At 43.1% G+C, this 9,664-nt stretch overlaps 1 protein-coding gene across 1 annotated transcript; it reads left to right on the top strand.

The window, feature by feature from the left end:
• The first annotated feature begins 443 nt into the window (after positions 1 to 443).
• On the top strand, positions 444 to 8,840 carry slc30a9 (solute carrier family 30 member 9). The gene is made up of 18 exons (XM_058076638.1): positions 444 to 592; positions 949 to 1,080; positions 2,294 to 2,473; positions 2,573 to 2,620; positions 2,915 to 3,014; positions 3,141 to 3,233; positions 3,311 to 3,393; positions 3,840 to 3,898; positions 4,114 to 4,181; positions 4,923 to 5,081; positions 5,172 to 5,307; positions 5,389 to 5,428; positions 5,512 to 5,583; positions 6,648 to 6,755; positions 6,959 to 7,124; positions 7,205 to 7,334; positions 7,408 to 7,521; positions 7,603 to 8,840. The coding sequence occupies exons 2-18, from the start codon at positions 990 to 992 to the stop codon at positions 7,645 to 7,647; spliced, it is 1,692 nt and encodes a 563-aa protein (XP_057932621.1). The 5' UTR covers positions 444 to 592; positions 949 to 989; the 3' UTR covers positions 7,648 to 8,840.
• The last annotated feature ends 824 nt before the right edge of the window (positions 8,841 to 9,664 follow it).

Below are 9,664 nucleotides of genomic sequence, written 5' to 3'. Positions count from 1 at the left end.
CTGTTATTATATATTGTCACATCCATACTGTGCATACTGTTTATATTGTATAATCTGCAATAGCCATATTATAGTCATTTATATCCCTGTATATATCCTCACTGTATTATAGTCACAGCCTGTTATAGTTTGTACATAGATCTGTCCATTTACAGCTCTATTCTATTTCTACATTTACTTACTACTAAAATTGCACTTCTGGTTGGATGCTAACTGCATTTTGTTGCCCTGTACAAGTGACATGAGCAATAACAATAAAGTTCTAATCTAATCTAATCTAATCTATATACACGAGATAAATAATTCAGTTATTTAAATCCACAATATGTCGAATGCTTATTCGTTTCAGTTGAACGCTTTTTACGTATATATGTTTGAGTACGCAGGTATGACGCTAGTACTAAATATCGCGATAAGTGGGATTTCACGAGACTTTTGGTCCTCACGACATGCCGCTCTCACCCCCACCAAAAGATTAGCGTCACGGGTCACGTGTTCATTGTGTTTGTAGCATTCGCCGGAGTCGCCGCTTGTTGTCCATAGATTCGCAAAATGGACACAGACTATGCAGAACAAACTTCACCGGAGTAAGGTACGACTTTTTATGGAGTATCTTGAACGATTACAGCCGCGAGTTTGCTTAGTTTGAATCTGTGTGTCGATTAAATTGGTTAACATTACGTTCTTTCTGTTAGCTTATGGCGCTAGCTAACTTTGTGAAATAACAGCGCTAGCTCATCGATGAAGGGATTTGTTGACGTCATCATAATTGGTCAAAATACGTATTGATAGTACGTTTTTATTAGTGTGTATGACCGGTTTAGCTTCTTCGGCGGTTGTCATGCCTCCAGTGGCGAGGACTTGGAAGAGTTAATCTGTTTGAATGAGGTTAAGTTGTCATGCGGTTCTGCTAGCATATCTAACCCGGAATCTCTGTCACTTTGCCAGCTCCTCTACGTCCGTAGCGTCCGAGCCCGGCTCCAGCCAGGATGTTCCCCAGCCTGGCCCACAGACCGTGGCAGGTCTTCTGCAGGGTCTCCTGGCGGCACAAGGCGAGCTTTCCCCAGCCCCAGTGTCTCGGTGAGGTCCAACACCAGCTTAGGAAAGATGCACTCCAAATCTTAAGACCGGGGAGAATTTAAAAAGATGTGCTTTTTGCACCGTTGGATGGAATGGATGGAAGTAGAGCATGAACATGCAAAATGAAACCAAAAAACGTGTGCATTTTTGGGAAACCTAACCCTAAACAGGCTGATCAAAAGTTTAAAAGTGTTTAAAAATCATTTTCTGTGATGTATTTAAAAGTGAATTTTTTAAACAACAATGTGTCCCCTTGGTTTACAGCACAGTAAACTGCTGAGTCATGCAATGTCTGTCATGCAACACCTCCTTGCCAGTTATACAGGGTCACTTTTTTCATAAGCAAAATCAATAGATTTTAAGCTGTTCATATTTAACATAGGCTGCAGGGCTTGGAGACCCGAGTTCGATTTCATCCTCGGCCATCTCTGTGTGGAGTTTACATGTTCTCCCCGTCCATGCTTGGGTTTTCTCCGGGTACTCCGGTTTCCTCCCACATTCCAAAAACATGCTAGGTTAACTGGCCACTCCAAATTGTCCATAGGTATGAATGTGAGTGTGAATGGTTGTTTGTTGATATGTACCCTGTGATTGGCTGGCCACCAGTCCAGAGTGTACCCCGCCTCTTGCCCGAAGACAGCTGGGATAGGCTCCAGCACCCCCGCGACTCTCGTGAGGATAAGCGGTAGAAAATGAATATTTAACGTAGAAATATGTACGCTATAATCCTGTCCTGTCATTTATTTTTTCTGTTCATAAAATGCAGCAAAAATTGGCATATTTCACACAGTGGCAAACGGTGATTAATTCTGATTAATTTGAAGACTGATTAATAATTAAATCATTTGACAGACCGAGTTAATATATTTTTTATCAAGCAATTATACACCTATTCTATAAAATAAATGCGACTTTAAATGACATGTTTAAAATAAACTTTGTTAGGCTAATATGGGAGCGGAAACACTGAAATCTCCTGAAGGTTATGCGTAAAGACATAGGGCAATTGTCAACCCAAATGAAGGGCCTCCCTGCAGCCCGTTGACCATAAGATGACATCTGTGACAACCAGTCTGATGATGGTTTTGTGATGTTCTGTCAACGCTGCAGCATTTGTTATTCCACCCTTCCCCCCACTGTTAAGAGTTAGTTAAGGAGTGTGTTAGCTCAGCTTTGTTGAATTATTGTTGGTTTTACTCTTTCGGTCTGGAAGGTTGGCAAACTGGAAATGCATTTAGCTTCTGGTTTAGCCCCCCGGACTGCCGCGTCGCCTCACTGATTGCAGGCAAAGTCCAATACTACTCCACCTCTGGAAACGGCAAAGACGAGCCACCAAAATCTCCATCGGACACAACTGAAAAGGCGACTGCAAAATCTGGCACACCGACAGCAGGTGATGAACTTTACTTAACATTGCCATCATTTTATGTGCACAACTTCTCTTTTTTTCAATAGCGTCCTTCTATTTGTGTGATAAATGTTTCTCTCATAGGTTCACCACTTAAGGGGCTAACCAAACTTGAAACAATACAAGTGAAAGGTAAAGTCATGCACGACCACTTTTTTAAACAAGGTTCTAAGAAACATACATAAACATGACCTAACCTTTATGTTGCGTGATACAATTTGTATTATACGTATACGAATATATACTGGTGCGAAGCATAATTTTTTCTATTTAGTGCTTGGGACAAACCATTAACACAAGTAGCACTCAGTAGACTTCCGCCAAGGCAGAACCGTTTGAATCTGTGCCAGTTGTGCAGCATGATAGATTCCCACCCTCTTTTCATGATGTAAACATAAACCTCCCTGATGTTTCTGCTGCATCCAGTCAGGGCCGTCCTGAAAAAGCGTGAATATGGAACCAAGTACACCCAGAACAACTTCATCACAGCCGTTAGAGCCATGAATGAGTTCTGTCTCAAACCGAGGTATCCCTTCAATGCTACTACTTTGCCGTTGTGCATGCTTCCGTTAATAAGTAACCGTGCTGCTGTGATTAGCTAACAAGAAGCAGCACCATCTCACACGAGCGTTTCCTCTGTGTGCACTTTCAGTGACCTGGAGCAGCTGCGCAAAATCCGAAGGCGCAGCCCCCATGATGACACAGAGGCCTTCACCGTGTTCCTGCGCTCAGATGTGGAGGCAAAGTCAGTGTAAACACACTTAGCCATTCACTCAAATGTCCTTTTCATTGATTTGATTTGTTTCTCTCTCGGCCCATTAGAGCTCTGGATGTGTGGGGAAGCCAGGAAGCTCTCACCAGGGAGAGAAATCTCCGCAAGGAGGTGGAGCGAGAGTACCAAGAAAGTAGGTGTTCACTTCCTGTATGCTGTCATTTGCTTTTGATAACCAATGTACACTTTATTTTGTTATGCATGTTATGCATATTATTATTATTGACATGCTTGACCAATTTACTCATTAGAAAAGTATGGATGCAATGTGTTTTAAATGTAATAACGCACCATGGATGATTCCATAATGATACTCAGTAACATTAACAATCATTGTTTGTCTCCTGGCTGCACGGCAGCCGAGTGGTTAGCGAGCAGACCCGAGTTCAATTGACGTTAATTGGCCACTCCAAATTGTCCATAGGTATAAGTGTGAGTGTGGTTTGTCCTGTGATTGGCTGGCCACCAGTCCAGGGTGTACCCCGCCTCTGAGAAGACAACTGGGATAGGCTCCAGCACGCCCGCGCCCATCGTGAGGATAGAAAATGAATAAATGTTTCTCTCTATGTTGACCTACAGATATCTTTCGCAGTCAGCAGCTGTTGAAGGAATACAAAGATTTTTGGGGGAACACAAAGGTGAGCCTCTTGATGTGTTGTACTTGGCTTGTCACAATGACAATAATTGTCCTACAAATGATTGCCTCTGTGTGTAATATTTTGGTATCCTTATTCGGTGACATGAGGGGGGCACAGCTCTCATTATGATGCAATTCACTTCTACCACTAAACTGTTTTTGAAGCGTCTTGTTAGTAATTCCACAGCTCATTTTTTGTGCCCTGTTCTCTTAAAGCCACGGTCAGGCCAGAGGACGACGTTTCTCCAAGGGCCGGGTAAAGTGGTCATGGTCGCCATTTGCATGTAAGTTCTCATTTTGCAGTTCGACACGTCAACACTACAGAGTTAGGCACATCGATATGTCTTTCAAAGTTATTTCTTCAACTTGTTCCATATTGAAATCTGTGTTTGTATGATATGGAATTACAATATAGCATGTCTTTTAAGTATAAAAAAAGCATATTTTTAAGTATAATTCAGACTTTTGAAGCTAGAGTAGCTCATTCATTCATTCATTTTCTACCGCTTTTTCCTCACGACGGTTGCGGGGGTGCTGGAGCCTATCCCAGCTGTCTTCGGCCGAGAGGCGGGGTACACCCTGGACTGGTGGCCAGCCAATCACAGGGCACATATAGACAAACAACCATTCACACTCACATTCATACCTATGGACAATTTGGAGTGGCCAATTAACCTAGCATGTTTTTGGAATGTGGGAGGAAACCGGAGTACCCGGAGAAAACCCACGCATGCACGGGGAGAACATGCAAACTCCACACAGAGATGGCCGAGGGTGGAGTAGCTCATCCATTGTAACAAAAAAAAAAAAGACTGAATTTTGTGTCACATGAGCCTCTATGTGCGACTTAATTACGATAATTGCGTTAGAGTTCACAAGCAGTCACGTGAAGACATTCCCTACAATGAGAACATGCATAAAGACACTCTTCTGGAGATTACGGCCTTCTGAATGACTCACTCAAAATAACAGACTACTCCCTATCTACCTGTCTGGTTTAACCTCCTGCTATTCTTTGTCTACAGAAATGGACTGAACTTCTTTTTCAAGCTACTGGCGTGGGTTTACACTGGCTCGGCCAGCATGTTCTCCGAGGCCATCCACTCCTTGGCCGACACCTGCAATCAGGCGCTGCTGGCTTTGGGTATTAGCCAGTCTATCCGCAACCCAGATGCAGTGCACCCGTATGACTTTTCATTTCCTGTTTATCTTGAGCAAACCCCAAAGCACCAAAGTTAAAGAAATAAAATCAAACTATGGTCTTTCTCCATCAGCTATGGCTTCTCCAACATGCGCTACATCGCCTCCCTCATCAGCGGTGTGGGTATTTTTATGATGGGCGCTGGCCTCTCCTGGTACCATGGCATCATGGGATTGCTGCACCCAGCACCCATTGAGTCCTTACTATGGGTGAGTCTGCCCCCCCCTCCTATTGTACAATATATACAGTATATGAAGTTAAATACAACTCCATCCGTTGTTTTGTGGCAGGCATACTGCATTTTGGCAGGTTCACTGGTGTCTGAAGGAGGTAGGTCTTATTTATTTCATTTACACACAGCCCTTCAGATTGCTGCACTACTTACGCTATATTGCCTTTTTTTTATCCTCCAGCCACACTACTTGTTGCAATCAATGAGATCAAGAGAAGCGCCCACCAACATGGACTCTCATTTTATGAATATGGTATGTACATTTGAGATATTCAAGCATCAAGTGTCATGTGAGTAGTTTCCTGCTGTCGCTCACAATGCATCTTTGATTGGAAAATGTATGCGTATATATCGCCACCAAGGCCAAGCAATAATGGCAGAGATTGATGGATTTTTTTTAAATCTCCTTTTTTGTTTTAGGCAGGGGGGATTTTTCACACAGGGCTGTGTAGGCATGGATTTCTCCTCCCTTAAAGATTAAGTTTCACTTAAAAACTACATTTTATGTTCAGTTGTGTTGTCACAATATTTAAATTTGTGTGTGACAAACTTTCATTTGTTTATTCATTTTCTACCACTTTTCCTCACGAGGGTTGCGGGGGGTGCTGGAGCCTATCCCAGCTGTCTTCGGGCGAGAGGCGGGGTACACCCTGGGCTGGTCGCCAGCCAATCACAGGGGTGTGACAAACTTAAAATAAGAAATCTGGAAGGGGGGCAAACACTTTTTTACACATTAGGCAAATTTCTCATGTAGAATAGAATACATTTAGTTGTTTTACCTTTGCAAAACAAATGGCGGTCTGTAGGTGTCTGGCCAAGAGTGGCCTGTGGGAACTCTTATACTCCATAGCATGCAAATAAATACATTACAAGAGAAAGGAGAAATTCTTGTCACTCCCCCGATGCCGCCCTCATGTATGGGGGTTAGCCTACACACCCATTCTTCTTCTGGCATGGTTTGTCTCACCCAGGCTAGATAACCTCCTGACTGGGAGGTCAACCATTTGGTGGGACCTTCTGATGTCCCGTCCTGTGATCAAAGAATGACCTCCTCCGACACTGTCCCTAACCCCAGGTTACAGATAGCCTCCTACTGTGCCCGCTATCCTTGAACAGACAGCAGGATGTGCTCCGATTAAAAAAAAAAAAAAAAAAAAAAAAAAAAAAGTTGAAGCTCTAGGCCATAAAGTAATTCACACAATGTGTAGCCGATGTTATACCTATGAAATGTACATTTTTCCATCCCAATTCTGACAAAGACCTAAGCAGTCTCCCCAAGCCACTGAATGTATGTAATGGTGGTACGGTTGTGTGCAGTGATGCAGAGTCGAGACCCTAGCACAAACGTAGTGCTGCTTGAGGATACCGCTGCTGTGCTGGGGGTCATTTTGGCTGCAGGCTGCATGGGACTGACCTCACTCACAGGTAAGCAGGAGGTCCTTCTCCCTGTAGTAACACAGTATGTTACAAAAAAGAATGGTAGTTTGTTTATTCCTGATACGTCCAGTAAGGACCAGAGTATCGTTCAATTGAAGTATCTCAAGTATCTCCAGCTCTTGCTTTTGGTTGATACTATTTATCTTCTGAATGACCCTCTCGAGTTGATAAGCAATTGTTTACCCACGTAGGTAACCCTTACTACGACAGCCTGGGCTCGTTGGGAGTGGGAACGCTGCTCGGCACCGTCTCGGCCTTCCTCATCTACACAAACACAGAGGCACTGCTGGGGCGCTCCATACAGGCCGAGCGTGTCCAGAAACTGACAGAGTTCTTAGAAAACGACCCAGCTGTGAGGTCAGCATATGAGCGTTTTCCTCACACAGGGTCTTGAGGACTCCATTTTATGCTTTTGTGTTGGTGTGTGTCATGAGCAGAGCCATCCACGACGTGAAGGCCACTGACATGGGACTGAGCAAAGTACGCTTTAAGGCGGAAGTCGACTTTGATGGCCGAGTGGTCACTCGCTCTTATTTGGAAAAGCAGGACATTGACCAAATCCTCATTGTAGGTCTTGCATGTCATTTGTTGTATTTCCTTGATGTATCATCCAAAATAAACACTCGTTTTTTCTCTGTAGGACATTCAGCAGGTGAAGACACCCGAAGATCTGGAGAACTTCATGCTCAAACACGGTGAGAACATCATCGACACGCTAGGTGCTGAGGTGGACCGTTTGGAGAAAGAACTCAAGGTAACAAAACTAACCTTAAAAAAAAAAATCCTGTTTAAAATGATATTTCTTCTGGTCATATCACTCTTCTTCTTCCAACAGGAACGCAACCCAGAGGTCCGCCACGTAGACTTGGAGATCCTATAATAGAACAACCTGCCAGATGGAGAAGACAAAGGATCTTCTGCCTCCCATTCCATACAAAACAAACCTCCACCTCCTCACAGGTTTCAGTGCAGAATAGTGTGGAAGCATCTATAAGGACGTGTGAGATCCACCCTGAGAGGTTTGAGCGCTGTTGTGGCCAGTGGTGCTACCAGATATAATCCAAGTTTGTTGCAAAAGTTCCAAAAATGTATCCTCAAATTTCAGTACCGGTATGCACATTATCAATCGTTGCCGTCAGGGGTTTTCAAAGGTTTGCGTAGTGAAGCTTCCTGTCAAGGAAGGTAAAACTTTACAGGCTGGGGCTTCCCATACTAATTACAGAAAAAAATAGATTTTAGTATTTTTTTGTGGAATCTTGCACTGCCCACAGACTCTGTTTCCACTCTCAATGAAGGAAGTAAACAAATCAAATGGAGCTTCTTCACCTCACACTTTGAAAACCCGCTGTTCCACAACTCTACATCACATCGTGATCAAACTACAAACAAACTGCAGCCAACTTGAAACACATTTTTTTATAGATTTTATTATAAATAGTAAAAACAATATGGTCTTTTAAAGTACATTAGATCCCCACTATTTGCGTGGATGTTACAAAATGCAACATACTTACAAAACATGCATTTAGTTTTGTCAAAATATCTTCCTACTGGAAAATATCGAGTGAATTCACTTGTGAGACAGCGCCCTCTGCTGGATTCATAGTGCAGCACTATGCAACACAAAAAACATCCCCCTTCTATTAAGGAACAATTTAAACAGAGGAAAATATCTGGGGGAGCAAATACTGAACCATAAATTGGTGGGGCTCTACTGTATAGAGAAAAATATCTTTTGAGCACAGTCTTAAAATATTACTAAGATAAACATGAAACCCATTCATGGCATATGTAAACCAACAGGGTATAAGAAATATATATTTTTCTTTGCTGACGGGATACAGTATAGGAATTTATCTTTGTGCATGCATCATCACGCTCAAATTCACTGGCCAGTGCTTTTAATTTGAAGCTGTATTGCAGGTACAAGCTGCAGATGTCTCAATATTATTACGTTATTTCGGGGCCCGGTCATTTCATCCTGGTGAGGAGGGATGGAGATACATATTTGTGAAGGTGTTCATAGTACCATACTTGACTTTGGGGGGTGGGGGGGGGGGGGCGCCGAGGGCATTCCATTATGTTGCCACTGATGCAGGAGTTGGAACAAATTTGGAATAATTTATTAAATTATTTTGATTTCTGTTTGGTGCTGTGGTTGGCCTTTTTATATTGACATGTATATGTATATATGTATTGTTCCTCTCTTATCAGTATCTATTGTATTTGCGGTGGTGTACCATTCTTGTCAGATATTATGCAACTCTCATGAAGGTAAATAGGGCAGCCAAACTATAAGAAACAACTGAAGCAGAACAGTTGCACACCATTCCACATACCATTAAACATGGCTGCAGAAGTCACATTTTGATCGTGCAAGTGTATACTATTCCACTAGATGGCGCCGTTGCACCACTAGTACGGAGGAGGGGGGCGTTGACGTCAATTTTTTTTTTCTAAAAAAGCATTTCCAAGCCGTCTGCGCATTGACCCACCATTCCAAAACATGACGCTCGCCACCGCGACTGGACCTTTCTCCCAAGAACTGCAGGTTTTGTTTTTGTTAACCGCCATTATTGTTAGTGTTGTCGTGCATGTGTGTGTTGTGTGTGTGCGTTCTCCATTGTGCAAGGTGATGTATTTGAACCATTGGTTACAATAGAAATGTTGCCAAAATGCGTTTTTTTTCATCACTGGTTTTGTTCTGAAGACGCGTTTTGGATGTGTTTTTTTCCCACCCCACCCTTAATCTTTGTCCATCAGATGGGGGCGCAGTTTCCTACCCCCCCCCCCCCCACCCCATCCATCCATCCATCACACGGCCTGCCATCTGCAAGAATCACAACCCATAATCATCATCATCATGATGGCTAACCTCTTCTTTGCCCACACCAGGT

The sequence above is a fragment of the Doryrhamphus excisus genome, chromosome 6, assembly GCF_030265055.1.
Source record: "Doryrhamphus excisus isolate RoL2022-K1 chromosome 6, RoL_Dexc_1.0, whole genome shotgun sequence".
NCBI classification, from domain to species: Eukaryota; Metazoa; Chordata; class Actinopteri; order Syngnathiformes; family Syngnathidae; genus Doryrhamphus; species Doryrhamphus excisus.
This window is presented reverse-complemented; position numbering and strand designations above follow the sequence as displayed.

Coding starts and splice junctions, on each gene's coding strand:
- slc30a9 (XM_058076638.1), top strand. CDS start 990: ATGTTCCCCAGCCTGGCCCACAGACCGTGGCAGGTCTTCTGCAGGGTC. Junction 2,621..2,914: donor TGAAACAATACAAGTGAAAG/GTAAAGTCATGC, acceptor TGCTGCATCCAG/TCAGGGCCGTCCTGAAAAAG. Junction 7,522..7,602: donor GTTTGGAGAAAGAACTCAAG/GTAACAAAACTA, acceptor TTCTTCCAACAG/GAACGCAACCCAGAGGTCCG.